At 41.8% G+C, this 18,053-nt stretch overlaps 1 protein-coding gene across 1 annotated transcript in view; it reads left to right on the plus strand.

Annotated features, from left to right (window-relative positions):
* Positions 1-18,053, plus strand: part of galns (galactosamine (N-acetyl)-6-sulfatase) — a 41,451-nt gene that overhangs the window by 2,903 nt on the left and 20,495 nt on the right. Inside the window, exons 5-11 of the mRNA XM_037696393.1 lie at positions 2,179-2,322; positions 4,355-4,421; positions 6,132-6,259; positions 6,347-6,486; positions 6,604-6,707; positions 11,710-11,852; positions 17,282-17,384. Of these exons, the coding sequence (XP_037552321.1) occupies positions 2,179-2,322; positions 4,355-4,421; positions 6,132-6,259; positions 6,347-6,486; positions 6,604-6,707; positions 11,710-11,852; positions 17,282-17,384 (829 nt within the window). The remainder of the gene's footprint in view (positions 1-2,178; positions 2,323-4,354; positions 4,422-6,131; positions 6,260-6,346; positions 6,487-6,603; positions 6,708-11,709; positions 11,853-17,281; positions 17,385-18,053) is intronic.

The raw sequence follows: 18,053 nt of genomic DNA on the forward strand, positions 1-18,053 counted from the left end.
TATATGTATATAGTGCGTTTTTTCTTTTGCTATGCATTGTCATCATTGTATGTTTCTATACAAAGATGAATTTGGTTCTCTACATTTAACTCATCACACATGAGACACCCAGGTGGAGCAGCCGACAGCTTTGTTAGCACCTGAGGAGCAGTTAAAAATGAGCACTTTTAAGTCAAATAGAAACCTTTAGTTATAATTAACCCTTTTTATTCCCATTTAATGTTTCAAAGCACCACAAAACATTTGACTTCTACCTAAAAGTCAACTTTTGGATATTCCTTCATGAAACTTGTTTAAATATAACTAGTGTTTTCAAGGAAAAAAAACAATTTAATCATTGATAGATGGAAAATGGACATTTTTAAAGGAATGTAAAATGGTATCATCTGCATACAAGTTGATCAGTTTTATTAGTAAATGGTAAATGTAGTGTACTTATATAGCAACTTTTTATCTTATCAAGTAACTCAAAGCACTTTACAACACAACCTGTGCAAGAGGTGCTAAATAATTTTAAATAATTTATTTTAAATAAAAATTCCATGCAGATTGTGTGGTTCATCCATCAATCAGCCAATTGTGTGTCATGTACAATCTTATTTCGAAAAACCGCGATAGAGTGAGTCCGTGAAAAACGAACCGCGATGTAGCGAGGGACTACTGTACGCTTAAAAATAAAATAAAATAAAATCAAGATCTTTGTGGTCCATAAGTCTTTTAATCTTGACAGTTTTGGCCCACTTATGAAGAAGTTTGGACACCCCTGTTAAAGAGGACCATGTCCACCATACGTCTTAAAATAACTGTGCAGCATTATAGTCTAAAAACTAAAGGAACTTAATGAAAATCTGGTATTTTAATGTATTTCACATAACTTTTAACATGTAGAACTTTTAGTTAGTTGGTGTAAATACAGGAACAGATGAAAAAAATGTTTTCCTTTTAGGTTCCCTAAACAAAATTTATGATATATTCACAAGAAGATATAGTAAAGTGACGTTTTATAACCACTTTTCAGTCATTCAGTCAGGTTTTTTGTGGTAGTGATATTGGGCTCATGAAATTATTACAGAAAATTTGTACAATATTATCCAAAAAAGTTCAATCTGGTCCTCTGGACATTCAAAAAAACAAAACAAAGCAAAAAAAAAAACTTGTGCTCCAAAGTTTGGAGCACAAGTTAGGAGTCATCAGGACTCTGTATCACAGAGCAGACAGTGTCCCCACAAACTCAGGAGCCAGGCAGAAGGAGAAATCCCACACAAAACAGGCTCTAGAGCAATGTGGATATCCTAACTGGGCCTTCCTGAAAGCAGAGAAGAAACCCAAACAGGACTCCAGTCAGCCAACAGGTGAAAAGGAGGAACCCAGACCCAGACCAGTGGTCATTCCGTATGTTGAGGGAGTATCAGAGAAACTGAGACGTTTATTTTCTAAACATAACGTCCCAGTGGCTTTTAAACCCCAAAATACATTACGGCAAAGACTGGTTCATCCCAAAGATCCAGTCCCCCGGCACAAACAGAGTAATGTTGTGTATGCTGTTCAGTGTCAGGAGGGCTGTGATCAGTCTTACATCGGGGAAACTAAACAGCCACTAGCCAAAAGGATGGACCAGCACAGAAGATCGACATCATCAGGCCAGGATTCTGTGGTCTACACTCATCTCCAGGCCAGCGGTCACTCTTTCAGGGATGAAGATGTTCACATCCTGGACAGAGAGGAACAATGGTTTGAGAGAGGAGTAAAGGAGGCCATCTTTGTGAAAAGAAATCGTCCATCATTAAACAGGGGTGGAGGCCTCCGGGTTCAACTGTCCCCCTCTTACAATGCTGTGATTGCTAGTATCACTCAGCCCTCTGTGAGTAGTAAACAGCCATCAGTGTGCTAATGATCCATTGTTAGGCTGATGGTCCTTCTTGAGCATGTGAGCAGCTGGTTTTGGTTGTCAGCAGCAAAACTGGTCGATCCACTCTGAGAAGGTGCTATTTAAGAGACTGAGCTGAATACAGCACCTCAGACTGAGGAAGTCTCTCGGATGAGAGACGCAGATTGAACTTTTTTGGATTTTTCTACCTGGATTATTGAGCATGCATCAGGATGTACAGTATTATGTTGCACAGCCCAAAGTAAAAAATCTGCCGTACTGATTGTGTCGTGTTTTTGTTTTTGCTGCAGGCATCTGGGCCACAGACCACAGTACCTTCCCCTGGAAAATGGTTTTGACGAATGGTTTGGTTCTCCAAACTGCCACTTTGGTCCCTACAACGACAAGATCAGACCCAACATCCCCGTCTACAACAACTCGGAGATGCTTGGAAGGTAGCAGCAAGCACTTTACACAGAAACACGAGACCGAAAATCTATAAAAGTCTTGTATTTTATCATGACTCAGTTGTATAGTTTGTTTTTTCTGCTTCTTTGGATAAGTTGAGTGCTCCCCCACCCATCCGATTTCCTCCTCTGTACCAGCTGGGCTTGTGTATTCCATTTTCCGCCCATTTGTTTTCCCCCAAACAGCCATATGTGTATTCAGGGTCACTGGAACTGGCAGCCGGGCGTGTTTTTCGCTAAGCCGTGGGTTTAATCAGCGCTGCATACCTGAGCCCTGGACAGAAACACACGCGCGCACACATAGATGAAGGCATGTATACACAGAGACACACACGCCCTCCAGAGACGGCAGGTTGCGTTGTCTGAGTGTGAGGACACCTGGATGAAGTGAAGCATGAGAAAAAGATTTCTGTCACTGCTTCTCGGCTCGCAGCGGCACGCTTCAGTAGCACCTCATAACAGTCCCCGCTGCTCGGTTTTGCTGAGACTTCCCACATATGTCTGCCTCCAAAATATCCAGCCAACAGGTGGGAAATAGATTTGCATCCATTGTCTTAATATTTTCTGCAGTAACTTTGATTCAGTTCAGTCAGATTAAAAGATCTGATGATACTAAAAGTAAAGAATGAGCTCATACTGAAGAAAGAAGTTTCCATTCAGTTCAATTCAGTTTATTTATACAGCACCAAGTCACAACAGAAGTTATCTCAGGGCACTGAACAGAAACATTCATATATAAAAATAATAATTTAACATTATTTGTCTGAGGAGCAGACTGCTGTGAGTTTAACTCCATCGCAGAACTCTCATCTTGAGCAAGCATGAAGGCGACATTGGAAAGGAAAAACTCCCTCATGAGGAAGAAACCTTTAGCAGAACCAGACTCGGGACAAGCGGACCATCTGCTTCGACTGGCTGGGTTTGAGAGGAACAGGAAGGAGGAACAGATACACAATGGCAGGGCGAGAATCACATGTTAAGATAGATAGAAATAATATCAAATGAAAACTATTCAATTTTAACAATTAATTTAAGGAAATTAGGTCAATTTGTCCTCCAGTAGTCTAAGCTTAAGGCAGCATGACAAGCTGACCCTAACTATAGGATTTATCAAAAAGGAACGTGTTAAGCCCAGTCTTAAAACTGGACGTGTCAGCTCACAGACAGAAACTGGAAGTTGGTTCCACAAGAGAGGAGCCTGATAACTGAAAGATCTTCCTCCCAGTCTGCCTTTAGAAACTCTAGGAACCACGAGTAAGCCTGTAGTCTGAGAGCAAAGTGCTCTGTTAGAAAAATATGGAACAATAAGATCTTATAATATGGAGCTAGGTTGTTGAGTGCTTTGTAGGTTAGAAGTAAGATTTTGAATTCAGTTCTGGATTTGACAGGGAGCCAATGGAGAGAAGCTAAAACTGGAGATATGATCTTTCCCATTAACTCCAGTTAAGACTCTGGCAGCAGCATTTTGGATCAACTGAAGACTTTTTAAAGACGTATTTGGACACCCAGATAATAAACCACTGCAATAGTTCAGTCTAGACGTGACAAATGCATGAACCAGTTTTTCTGCATCATTTTTAGAAAAGATGTTTCTAATTTTAGTGATATTACGCAGGTGGAAGAAGGCAGTTGTAGTAACGTTTTTAATGTGGGGGATAAAAGACATGTCCTGATCAAAAATAACACCAAGATTTTTAACATTAGAGCTGGAGGCCAGATTAATGTCATCCAAGGAGGGCGGAAGACTGAAAAATTTATTCCTAAGGTGCTCAGGTCCAAAAACTAAAACCTCAGTCTTGTCTGTGTTCAAAAGCAGAAAATTTAGGGTCATCCAGGTTTTTATGACCTTAAGACATGCTTGTAGTCCAAGTAACTATTTGGATTCATTGGGTTTCATTGAAAAATTCAGTTCAAAACTCAAGACAAGACAAATTCAAGTTCAAAGTTTCAGTTATTTTAACCATTCAAAACCCCCAACCATGAGTCTAGAATAAAAGTCATGTCATTTCTTGTTTTGCAGGTACTTTGAGGACTTTAAGATCGACATAAAAGCCAGTGAATCAAACCTCACTCAGATGTATTTGATGGTAAGTGAATGTTTGACTCAGATTAACTGGCCCATTTATTGCTACTTCTCTTCTTATATAAAATTCACCACCATGAAGGACTGTTTTCACCTCACATGAACATAAAAGCACAAAAACAAATTATATCAAATCAAAAAAACTGTTTTTATTATAATGGTGCTTTCACGAGCCAAGGTAGATTATTGACTTTATTTTTTACACTTGCGTTGATTCTCTGTGGCCGACATCAGTCTGTCTTATTATGTTCTTAACAGGATCAAAAGCAGCACGCTGGGACACACGGCATGCTTGAGAGGTGTAATTTGTCTTCACATTAGGAGGACGGGCCTGTCGAGCACAGCTTTTTAAAGCTCATATTAGTGTCTTTGGAGGCTCGATTGGTTTCAGCTGAGAAGCTGTTTGTCCGATGACACAAAAGGGAAAAAAAAATACAGGTCATTCCTTTTGAATTTTGTTTTCATAAAAAATAAATATATACAAATTTGCTGCAAAAAAAGCTAGAACTAAAAGTTCAACACAAAGTCTAATTTTGCACAAAACTTTAGGTGTCTTTAATTTTTTTGCATTCTTCTTCTTCCTGCTGTTCCCGTTTCAATCCTTGTCTTTTTCCTGGCAGCTGCATTTCAGTGTACCCACTGTCCCTCCTCTGGACATGTCCAAACCACTGTCCCTCCTCTGGACATGTCCAAACCATATCAGTCTGGCCTCTCTAACTTTATCTCCCAGTTGTTCAACCTGTGCTGTATCTCTGATAATCTCATTCCTAATCTCATCCATCCTTGTCACTTCCAAGGAGAACCTCAACATCTTCATTTCTGCAACTTCCAGTTCTGTCTTTTTGTCAGTGCCACTGTCTCCAGACCATACATCAAGAAAAAATTAGTAATGAAATTTGTATGATGTTGAAGAGTTTTTCATCTCCAACTTTAAAATAAAAATGATAAAATCATTTCAGTTTCTTTTGAACTGTTAGTAACTTCCATCTTTGTGAAGTTTATAAAGTTTTTTTTCCCATATATCTATAGTTTGACCCAAAACTATTTATATAAGTGCTAAGATTGTATTACTTGTAGTTTTTGCTTTTTTGTTTAATTAAAAATTAAAATTATGTTTACTTATCAAAGTTTACCTGTCGGTCTACGTTCCTACCCTCACCTATGACCATGAACTCTGGGTATTGACTGAAAGAATGAGATCAAGGATACAGGCGGTAGAATGAGTTTCCTACGCAGGTTAGCTGACTCTCCCTTAGAGATATGGATCTGAATGGATGGATGGATGGATGGTTGGATGAATGGATGGATGGATGGATGGTTGGATGAATGGATGGATGTCAACGTATGACCCTCAGAATAAATTCCTGGGAAATCTTCAAACCAAAATAAACTTTCTGAGCAATTAAACATCTGCTGTAAATCAAAACTATTACTAGTGTGAAAACATTTTTAAGTACATTTTATTTATAGTACCAAAAAACAAAGGTTTATAGACATTTTTATTAGTATGATTAATCAAAAACGCAAACTAATGGATGAATTGAATTAAGTTATTTCAAACGAAGATGGAACTTTAGCTTCTTGTCTGATTGTATTTTAGCTGAACACCATATTAAAACCACTTGAATGAGATGTTAGTGTGAAAGTAGGTTTTCTGTAAAAACCTGTGGATGAACAGGGTAATAACAGTTTGTTCTTCCTCCCAACTCTGCAGGAAGGTCTTGCCTTCATATTTCGTCAGGCCAAAGCCAAGCAGCCCTTCTTCCTCTACTGGGCACCCGATGCCACCCACGCCCCCGTTTATGCCTCCAAACCTTTCTTAGGGAAGAGCCAACGAGGCCGGTAGCTTCTGCTTCACCTTCCTGACTCAGTCACTTTAAACTTGGGGTGAAAGCATTTCTTAGTGAGCTGTGATTGCGTTTGTCTCAGTTACGGAGACGCAGTGATGGAGTTGGACAGCAGCGTCGGTCAGATCCTGAAGATGCTGCAGAGTCTGGGCATAGAAAAGAACACCTTTGTCTTTTTCACGTCGGACAACGGAGCAGCTCTTATATCTGCCCCAACTGAAGGTGGGCACATTTTTTTCACATAACGTAATGAATGTGTTTTCATCAGAGACTGATTCACTTTCTGCTCTTTTCGTGTGATGAATAGAGATTTGAGTTCTCACGGCTCTGGTTTGTCAGGTGGCAGCAACGGGCCGTTCCTCTGCGGGAAGCAGACAACGTTTGAGGGCGGCATGAGGGAGCCCGCCATTGCCTGGTGGCCTGGACACATCAAGGAAGGCATGGTAAACATACATATTTTTTAAGTTGCAATACAGTAGTCCCTCATTTATCGTGGGGGAGCCGTACCCTGAAGTTCCGCGATAAGTGAAAAACCGCGAAGTAGGAATAGTAGTACAAGTAGTAAGTAGTAGTCTATGTTAGTGTATATATATGTCGTTTTAAACCCTTCCCACATTCTTGCAATATTCTAAACAAGTTTTCTAAACACTAAATGCTCTAAAAGAGCACAGAATGTCATGATTTCCTTCTCTCTGCCTCCGCTGCTCTTTGCCACCTGCAAGCGCTCTTGGCCACGCCCACTTCTATGCTCTGCATGGAGAACAGCTGATCAGCTGCAGCAGAAAGTTTATCCTGCGGCATGGGCTGCACAAAGGTGCAACAGGCGCTAAATAATTTAAAACAATTTATTTAAAATAAAAATTCCATGTCGATCGTGCGGCTCATCCATCTATCAGCCAAATGTGTGTCATGTCCAATCTTATTTAGAAACACCGCGATAGAGTTAGTCTGCGATAAACGAATCGCTGTACCACATATTTTTAAACCAAGTATGAGTATCAATATGAGTCCTCATATTAGACTTCATACAATTACGTTGAAACTGTGAGGAGGTTACTTTTTCTGTGAACTCCTCTAACCGAGTCTTTTTTGGGGAAGCTCGTGCTCAGACCTGTGTATTTCCAGGCCTCTCTCCTGCTCACTGACAGATGACAACTGTTTCCTGTTGCTGTTAGCAAACTCTGAGTGTAGCACTGTTTTTTTTAAAGACATTTTATCTAATTGCTTGGGTTGAAGGGGCTGGATTTCATTTGTTCACATGACAGATTTGCTGAGTATAGTTTGCATTTGTTTCATTTGACACAGCTCCTTCTCTACCATCTGACTGCTCAGCTCGGAGGTGACACAAAGTTGTATCAGAACAATTTTATTATAATTACAAAATCATGCAAACAACTTTTTTTTTTCCTCCCTGGCTCTCATCGAGGTGGCTGCTTCTGTCATTCCTCCCCCGTTTTTCTTTCTTCCTGCTCTGCTCTCTGTGTGTCTGAAGTGCCTGGGTCTCATCTCCCGAACATAAATTAAGAAGATTATGGATTTGGTATCGTGGGCGTTCAACTCTATTTATAAGTTTTTTTCATCAAAGCAACAAGGTCCTGGAGAACCGGCTTGTCCAGCTGAGACTCAAGCTGTGGGGTACGTCATGGATCTGTGGCAGTTGATGTGTCTCTCAGTTCTGTCTCAGGAGGATGTTGAAGACGTTTACATATTTGGAATTATGATAGCAGGGACTCTGCTTTTTGGCATCAGCGTGGCTCTGTTTTATCGACTTTTGAAGAAGACATCGGCATCAGTTTCGGCCATGGAAAAGCTTCCGAGTCAGTGTGAAGGTTTGATCCGTGCAGTAGGAACTTTAAATCGTCTGGTTTACGAGCTAAGCCATAAGGTGGAGGCGATTTATGAGAATCGCAGGCCACCTGCGGCTTCTGGGACTCGTCAGCGTGGTGGGTTCGACCTTGAAGGAGACTCATAGCATGGATCAGTGGAATGGAATCTCACAATTGGGCATTTTCGGAACCAGAACGCCCAGATGGACTCATGGCTGGAAAAAAGTAATCTCTGCCTGAAGAAAAACAAGAATCAAGCTTATCTGAATCTGACTCCCGACGGCCTCGGAGACAGGCCGACTATCAAATGTCTCCTGGTACATGAGTAACCAAGGACAAAAGCTTCATCTACCCCCCTATGTCAAATGCAAATGTAATCATGTTTTAATTGTGCTGCTGGTAGAGTTTTTTTATATGTCTCAAATCGTGTCCTGATAGACGAGATGTGGAAGATCTTTTTTTTGTAATACCACTATCTACCCTCATGTTTCTCCCCCTTTTCCTATCTAAGATTATTATCTGATAAGGATAAGAAGGCCACACTTTCTATAGTTGCAGCTTCGTGCACTCCGCCCATCTTTCGGACGACTGTACGTACACATTCGTGTTGTTTCTCGGCGCAAGGCCAATAAAGTTTATTCTGACTCTGATTCTGAACAGATACCTGACGCTGGCATTAGTGTCAGTGCATCCCTATTTTAAAGTGTCTACCACAATAAGGCAAATCAATCCACAAGTCTCTGCTGCATTCACTCGAGAATAGACTCGAGATTGAACTTAAAGACTTCTTTTTCTTCTTAAGTGTTTTTGTTTCCTTTCTGATGTGCCTGTGAGGCTGCACCAGAAGCAGGAGTGTTCTTTCAAAAGCCTCGAGTCAGGTTTAGAATAAATGAATACATGTTTCACTAATCCCTTCTTCAAATGACTGTTGTTGTTTTGGTTTGTGTGTCGTTTTCCACTTTGCACGTGCACTCTATGATCAAGTGGCACAATTAATTTAGTGACTGTGCACGACTTCTATCAGCCAGCTGAACTCTAGAAACACTTAAATAGAACTGATTTTAGCCACAAAGCGTTCCTTTTTTCTCCCCATCTATTGATTCCTCAAATATTTTTGGCTTGAATAAATGCCATTACTCTCACTTCTATTTCCAACCCATTCCCCGATATACACCCCCCCCCCCCCAATCCTGCCACACATACACACCCACCATGATCCCCTAAGCCTGCACGTTCTGCAAATGACTTTTAATTGTATTAGGGGCAGCTGTGACACGGGGCTGTGACGCAGAGGGATTTTGCGGAGGAGCAAGCGGAGGCTGCAGTCGCAGTAAGCCTTGCCCCTGGCTCATCTCACAGGGTTGTGCTGGGGCCTGATAGCGCAGCAGAGTAGCGAGGGAGAGGGGGATTGGGAGCGTCTTAAGCGGCTAATCTGTTTGTGTGTTTGCTGAGGTTGGATTGAGCCGTAATGAGGACTTCAGTATCTGAATATGCCAGGCGTTCAGGATAAAGAAACAGGAGAGGACGGGGTTGAGAGGATGGGGGGGTGATTGCAGGGAAGGAAGTAAGGAAAGAGGTGGGAAAAAGAAAAGAGGGGATAAAAAAAAACCTAGCATAACCAAAGACAGACTTTGCCACATTGCACGGAATGATGTGCTCGCGAGGCTTTGACGCACCTGTGTTGTGTTAGTGTTGTGCACGTAGTAAGAACTGCTTGTGGACAGCTTTTTGTGTTGCGCTATCAGTGCAGATGTGCAGCCGTAGCCATAAGTCACTGGGCCTACAGAGCTGCTCTGAAGATCTCTGGAGCTGTGATGACAAAGCTGCTTTGTTGGAGCTACTGTAGTCCTCAGATCTGGATTTATTGTGGGTGCGGTGTTGCTTTTGGAGGGAGGACAAACCAAACACAATGTTGCCCCCTCTTTTATGTGATAGTCTTTTGAAATCTGTTGATTTGCGCTTTGAAAAGCCCCATAAGCTCTTGGAGCATCAACAACTTTTGTGTGGGAGGGGGGGGGGGGGGTTCAACAGGTTTATTCAAATTCATTTTGGCATGATCTAAACGAGGAGACCAGTTCATGAGCTCTGAAGTTTGCTGATTCCGATATTTATGAGTTTGGCTCGTATGTCCAAGTAGGTGTGCTGGAATGATGGAGCAGAGCCGGATGCAGATTCAACTTTCTCCCGGTGCCTGAGGAGAGGGATGAGGGGCCGGGGGTTGGCTGCATGAATAAAGATGGTAAAGTGGGTGGGCTGTCAGGCCCACGACGGGGTTTGAGCATCACAATCCTTCCTGCTGGTTTATCAGCCGCAGACACGCGTCCAGACGATGGAAGAGATGAGCGTAGGAGCGCCCCATCCTCAGATAACTGGTGCTGCGACACAAAAAGAAACGAGAGAAAGAAAATGTAATGTTTCACAGAGTGATTTGGACAAAACAGGGAAAGAACAAAAAGGTGAGGACATAAACGGACAGCTGAAGAGGGCAGAGGTAAGACAAGAAGGCCATAAAAGATGCCAACTCATGAGATAAAGTCCTCTGTGTGGCCAGTCTGAGTTTGGCTCTTTGTTCATGCAAGTTATTACTGACTAAATGTCAACGCCGCTTCTGCTCTTTTCCTATTGTCCCGTCTTCTTTAATAGTCAGTGTTTGTGTCTGAGGGAGGCTTAAAAAATAAAAATGAAGTAAAGGACTGAATCTGTTTGTGCTCAGGAGAGAGAACGAGTGTCTGGATGTGCAGATAGATCTTAGAATGCGTTGCAGTCTTTTTCTGTGGCTGGTTCTGTGGATTTAGAAGAAAAGGGGGAGTTCATTTCTGTGTGCGTGTGCGTGCGTGCGTGTGTGTGTGCGTGCGTGCGTGCTGGCCGACGATAGGAGCACGGCGGCTCATGGTGGTGCATCTGCAGAGGCCTGATAGCCGATATCTGATTGTGAGCGTGCCGTCTCCCTCTAAGGCTCGCTCAGGAGAGAATGGAAGGGAAGATCAAGGATGACAGCGAAAAAATGGCATTTTATCTGAAAATGGTTCAAAGTTTATAAATAAAATAAAGCCTTACACAACGACTGGGAGAAGGAGATAAAACACCAGCTTGCGCCAGCTTCAGCAGCCTGCTTGCCCGGGCCGTGTCCTTTCCCCACTTCCTCCCCCCTCCCCACCGCAAAAAAAAAAAAAACTCATTTAGGAAAGGAAAGGCATTTTGGGGTTTTGATTGTAAAGGTGGGTGCAGAGATTAGACAATAAACTGAAGAAATGCACCTCCTACAGGTAACCACACATGTGAGCCTCCTCTCTACTGTATGTGTTGACGTTGCTGCAGGTCCTTTTGGATTTCAGAGTTAAGTCATCAGGTGTGGATTTGAAAACTGGCAGAGAAGAACCACAGTAATTGCTTAGTTATGTTTTTGTACAGAGAGGAAGTTGTGGTTGGCCCTAATCTTTAAAAAAATTATCCCCAATTCTAAAAAAGTTGTGACATTGATTAAAATATAAATGAAACAAATGCAATGACCTGCAACTCACACGAACCCGTATTTTATTGATGATGGAATCAGTAAACATATCAGATGATAAAAACTAATTAGCTGCATGTGCTTCTTCATTCCCTCACCTTTACGCAGGTGAGTTTGCAGCCTGCTAATGTCATGGACCTGTTCACCACTTGTCTGGCTCTGGCTGGCATCGACCCTCCTCAGGACCGCATCGTGGATGGACTAGATCTGACGCCGGTCTTGTTAAACTCCTCCAAAACTCTTGAAAACCGGTGAGAAGTTCCACTTTTTGTCCTTAGTTAACTGCTTCCTTTTTTCCTGGGGGTCAGATTCCCAGCATCTCTGTGGCTTCAAAACCCTCCAAAGGGTGATACCCAGAAGAGATCCTTATTAGGTTTTCGCCGATCCTCACTGCTTTTAGAAAATATATTTTAATGACTCTGTTTTTCTCTGTGATTTAACAGCAAATGAGAGGATTTTGTAAATATTTAAAAAATAAGACGGTTGACCAGATTACATTAAAATGTTGATCTCAGAATGATCTTTATTACCTTAAAGCAATAATTCAGATTTATTGCAGTGGGGTTCTGCAGAAAGGTTATGAACAATTAATATCTTAACTGTTGTAGACAGCTCTTTACGTGACCTTGATTTGTAGAAATAATTTAGTTTTGACCAGACTGATGAGCTAACAGCTTCTGTGAGGCCAAAATCAAAGCACATTGCAGCCATCTTCATGTCAAGTTGATTTTATTGTCATTCTGATCACATGTGACACAGGAGGTGGAATGAAATTATGTACACAGGGTCCCAGTTACACCCAACGATAACAAAAATATAAAGTGTAAAAAGAAACAGTATTTAAGGATCTAAGATATAAACTAAGATATACACTAAACACTAATAATGTAAAATAATACGGCGTAACAACAGCAGCCCAAACATGAATCTGTGGTGAGTAGATGGATATGAATTCATACAGCAGCATGAGATAATCAGCAGCATGTATAATCAGAAGCACAGATAAGTCATCACTAATTAAAGTGGCATTACAGTGATTTTTATTTACAGTGAGTATTGTGGTTAGGGATTCATGAGTCTTAACAGCTTCAGGGTAGAAGCTGTTCCTCAGTCTAGTGGTTCTCTACTTAATACTGCTCAACCTCCTGCCTGAGTGGAACGGGGCAAAAAGTGTGTGCTGGGTGAGTGGGGTCCTTCATGATGCAGGTGACTCTCTTCCTTCATCTGGAGGTGTAGATGTCTGTGATGGTGGGTAGGGCTGGGTACCTTTCTAAAAAAATCTGTATCGTTACCGGTGTCGGTACCTTCACTTCGGTACCTTCACTTCGGTGTTGGTTCCTGGACAGTTCTATTTTCGGTACCAATTTTGTAATTACTATTAATTATAACAAGAATAAAAATACGTTACACATTACAGTACAAATTGTATTGTGAGTTTTATTTTTTAACTTTGGTATTTCTATTTCTATTTTTTTTTTTCATTTACCCTTTATTTATCCAGGTAGTCTCATTGAGCCACGATAACTCATTTTCAAGAGAGACCTGTTTAGGGAGCAGATGGGGGTTAAGGGCCTTGCTCATGGGCCCAGAGTGGGGCGAATGAGCGTGGGGGCAGGTGTGGGTGCTTCACCTACCCTATCCACATTTTTGATGTCAGTACCGGGGCTTGAACCGGCGATCTTCCGATCACAGGCCCACCTTCTCTAACCTCTGCACCACCACTCCCCTATTCCAAACAGTTTTCTTACATAACAATAAACCAAAAATTTCCAGTTCAAAAGAACAGTTTCAAACCAGTGACACGTCAGTGTTTAATGCTCACTGCTACACACTGAGGACCTTTTCACTTAACAGTTTTTCTTCAGAAAAATCAACATGTCTGCTTTCTCTGGACACAAACAAGTCCATTCCTGGCTGATGGTGTCTCCAGCAGTAGGAAATGTTCATTCTGAGGGTGTGGATGATGCTTGTTGCACACACAGAGACCTGGTTGTCAAGTTTGATAGCACTGGTGTATTGTCCCTCACATTCCACCAGCAGGTCACTGGATTCACTGAGGTTAGGGCTGATGCAGACTTCTGCTCTTCTATGTCTCTGCCTGAATCTTCTCTGTGGTTCTCTGGGGTTTAGGGATCTGATCATCTCCCTAATTGACGTTAGAACACACAACATCAACAATAACATGGTTGTGTTATTATTGCTCAAAAAACATTATCTAGGCTGAGAGATAAAAGCTTAACTGGTCAACAATATCCTTTACAGCTTAACTTACCTCCACCGTGCAGCCTCCACTGTAGAAAAAGGCAGCAAACTTTTAACAACAAAGTTTGTGACTGTCCTGGTGCCCCCACCTCACTTTTCTTTTGTCTGTCTCTGTCCTCCTCACATCTCGGTCAGAACCTCCTGTGAGGAGAACATAAGCAAACAGTGAACATTAGTGAACTGTTTAAGCAGCTGACCCAATGGATGAGCACATTTTTACAAGCTAAGCTTCATCTGTTACTGTCAATCTTTAGTTAGCTTCTGAGTTTAGCTAGCTACATAGATAAAATAAATTTACACACTAATATCTTAAAGTTAGCGTTACATAGATTCCAGTTTAATTCACCGCGATGTACGTGTTAAGCTGCAGTAACGTTAACAAACGTAAACTTACCAGCTGAAATCCCAGACACAGCTCCGTCCTCGGAGTTCTTTGATGAAGAGGAGTCCGGTCGTGGAGATAATGAATTAGGCCGTTCAACACTCACAGGCAGACTTTAACACTGCGAGGAGGAGGGGGGAGGCTGCTGTCCACCTCTCTCCTTGCAGAAAAACATGGAGCAACTTTCCGCTCGTAAATTGAAGCCAATCAACGCCACACACGCTGCACACGTGAACCCGTCTGTGCTGTTTGCTATATATTTGCGTTTTACCTGCCGGCGTGCTGAAACCACGTGACACTTTACAGCCAATACCGAAACTTGACACGACAAAAGAGTGACGTTTCACTCCATACACCAACCGACGCAGTGTGGTCGGTGCTATAAAATAACCTTGTTCGGTATGCAGCCTTAATGGTGGAGAGGCTGACTCCAACAGTCTACTGTGCAGCCTTCACCACTCTCTACAAAGCTTTTCTTTCTGCAGCTGTGCAGCCTCCATGCCACACATTGATGCTGGAGCACAGGATGCTCTCCACTTCACACCTGTAGAAGGAGGTGAGGACTGAGCTTCCCAGACCAGCTCGCCTCAGCCACCTGAGGAAGTAGAGTCTCTGATGAGCTTTCTTATTCAGGCTGGTGGTGTTGTTGCCCCAGCTGAGGTTGTCATTCAGGTGTAATTGTAGCTGGAGACCACTTCCACCGCAGATCCTCCTATGTTCAGGGTGACGGGTGGCTAGGTGTGTTTCTTCCATCTGAAGTACACAACCATCTCTTTCGTCTTCTTCACATTGATGTGGAGGTTGTTCTTCCTGCACCATCTCTCCAGGTGTTCCACCTCCTGCTTGTAGCTGGACGACTCGTTGTTTGTGATTCATCCCACCACCACTGTATCGTCTGCAAACTTTACAATATGACAGCCTGGATGGGTAGGTGCACAGTCATACGTGAGCAGTGAACAGGAAGGGGCTCAGCACACAGCCCTGAGGGGAGCCAATGCTGAGGGTAGTGGAGGAGTAGAATTTGTGGATCCTCACAGACTGCGGTCTGTTGATTAAGAAGTGTGGGTAGTTTGTCTCTCAGGGTCTGGGGAATCATGGTATTGAAGGCAGACGTGAAGTCCACAAAGAGCATACGGACTTAGAAGTCCTGCTCCAGGTGGGTGAGAGCAGTGTGGCACACAGAGCAGACGGTGTCCTCTGTTTATTGATTCTTCTTCTTAATACTACATAAGAAGACTAGGGCCTCAGTGAATTATAGTATTTACCGTAATTTCTTTTTTCACACACTTTGAACACAGTGGCTTATATAAATCTAGGGCTAATTTATGGATTTAAAAAAAAAAAATTTTGACGAGCTAACGAACTTCATCCCGCCAAAACATTTAGCCTCGTTACACCTGGGTGCTGACATAGCTGCCCAATACACGACTCTCTTGAGGGGTGGGTCCACATGACTCAGTGAGACCATCTGTATGAATAAAGTAAAAAAAAAATCTGACCAATAAAATTACCCAACAGGTTGCAGTGGACCACTGAAACCAAGTTTCAGCCCGCCCCATTCTCTCCTCCCCTCCCTGTTGTCCCCACAGGGAGGGGGTAAATGAAACAAAGTTACTCCCTCCCTGCAGGTGTTTCCCCCCTCATTGTGCCCTTAGGGAGTGGTAAAACTAAGGGCTCCCACATACTCAGGCGTATGTCACTCCTCAGAGGTCCGCGCGTACTGGATTAGGCTCAATGCGGACTCGAAGCGGACGCCCTCAAGCCATGTCCGCGCAAAGATCAAATTTTATGACCGCGTACACGTACTCGGTGTCGCACAATAACCAGCCGTGCTACAGGCACTGTTGTTCAGGAAAAAATAAACTTTTACTGTGCGTATTTGTGTATGTTACTGGTACGTATTTAATTAAAAGTTTAAAAAAATCTTTGTGTAAATATATCGTTACAATGTAGGCACTCTCGAATTATACACAAGTGCGGCCTATATGTACAATTGTTTTTTATTTATTTAGTGGGTGCGGCTTATAGTCAAGTGCGCTCAATAGTCAGGAAATTACGGTATTTGTTTATTTTTCAGAATTCTATGTTTAAAATCATAATTCTGAGTTGGAAGTCAGAGTTTTGAGAAAAAATAATCGAATGTGGCACTAATTCTGTCCATATAAATAATTCAATTTCATTTCAGTGAATCTGCAGAACATGATAAATTACAGTTTTCTTTGGACAACTCAATTCATGTTTTTAAACATGTTTTCAAGCTAGTTTTGCATAATTCTTCAGAAAATTGATTTGCACATACCTTAGTGGTAATGTTTGATAGCAAATGTGACTTTCTGACATTAGACAGGTTTATATCTTGAAAGTTTGAACTCCAGAATTGAAACTGGGCAGTGAGTAGAAGTTATTGGTCCAACTTCCATAAAAGTTGCAGTGAATGATCAAAATTGTAAGAATGAGCATATTTTGCAAGGTTTGGTTGAATTTGCATCAAAAGTTGCAACATTGCAACTTCCTGGAGGGAGTAACTACGGATTTTCTTTAAAAAAAATTGCTTTGGGTTTAGCCCTGCTCGGACTTACCATTAGCTCATCAATTCAATCCAAACTAATCTGTATTTTATCAAACTAAGGTTGTTTAAAGACCTATCAACAATGGGTAAGATATTGATTTTTAATAACCTTTCCACAGAGTTCCGCTTCAAAAGATCTGAATTATCCCTTAAAGGAATCCCTAAAACTATGCCATCATCAAGTCAAGTATATTATTTTTGTCCCAGCAGTTAAATTTTAGGCCAAAAGATGACGTTTCCTTAACAATCTCATCTGTAGATGATGATTTATGTAAGTAAAGAAGAAAACATGATGGTTTGAGGTTATCTTTAGTCATTCTTCTATGAGTTGCATAAAAAACATGAAAAATTAAAGTGGAAATAAAACATACGTGTGCCAAAATGTAAAGTTTTTTGTGTCAAGTTGGTTGTAACTTTAATCGCAACAAATCTGTTCTTTGTCTTTGACTGTTTTCTTTTCCTAACAGACCTACGTTTTACTATCGTGGAAATGAGCTGATGGCTGTGAGGATTGGTCAGTACAAGGCCCACTACTGGACCTGGAGCAACTCCTGGGAGGAGTTTAAAAGTGTAAGACTCCATTTTAATTTCTTGGCTTTATCCCGTCTCCATTTCCTCGGTTCTTGATTTGCTCTTCCACTTTGTACCCGTTTGTCTTTTCTAATCTCACTGAAACACGCAAACACTTCGGCTGTTGTTTGTGTTATCTTCACACTGGCTCATCAATTGACTGCTGCGTACATCAGAGTGAAATGAATATTAACGAAGAACCCCCCACTTGTGTGAACTTGCATCATTCATCAACCAGTCGACTTATTTGTTCAAACCCTTGTAAAAAAAAAAAAAAAAAACTCTAAATGCATAATCCTCATGACTGTTTTTTTTTTGTGGGGGGGGTCAGAGTTAAATCCACTCAGTTTAGATTTAGGGCAGATTTATACTCTGTCAGACATGCCCAGATTTCTTCTCACTGAAGTGGTTGTGTAACAAAAATTGCGTATTTTTGTTCTCGCACAAGGAAGAACCAGTTCTTTGCACAAACTTCTAGCAGAACCTTTTTTCCATTGTATGTGCTAAGACTGGTCAGAACATCATGGGCGTGCTCATGTGTAAAAGCGGTTGAAGTTCACTGCTCTCGTTTTGCTTCATCTGCACCGCTGAGGAGCAACTAGCCGAGGCTGTCAGAAAAAAAAACAGTCATCTTTGCAAATGTTCTTGGGGGGGGGGGGGGGGGGGGGG

The sequence above is a fragment of the Nematolebias whitei genome, chromosome 2, assembly GCF_014905685.2.
Source record: "Nematolebias whitei isolate Nwh7 chromosome 2, NemWhi1, whole genome shotgun sequence".
Taxonomy (NCBI): Eukaryota; Metazoa; Chordata; class Actinopteri; order Cyprinodontiformes; family Rivulidae; genus Nematolebias; species Nematolebias whitei.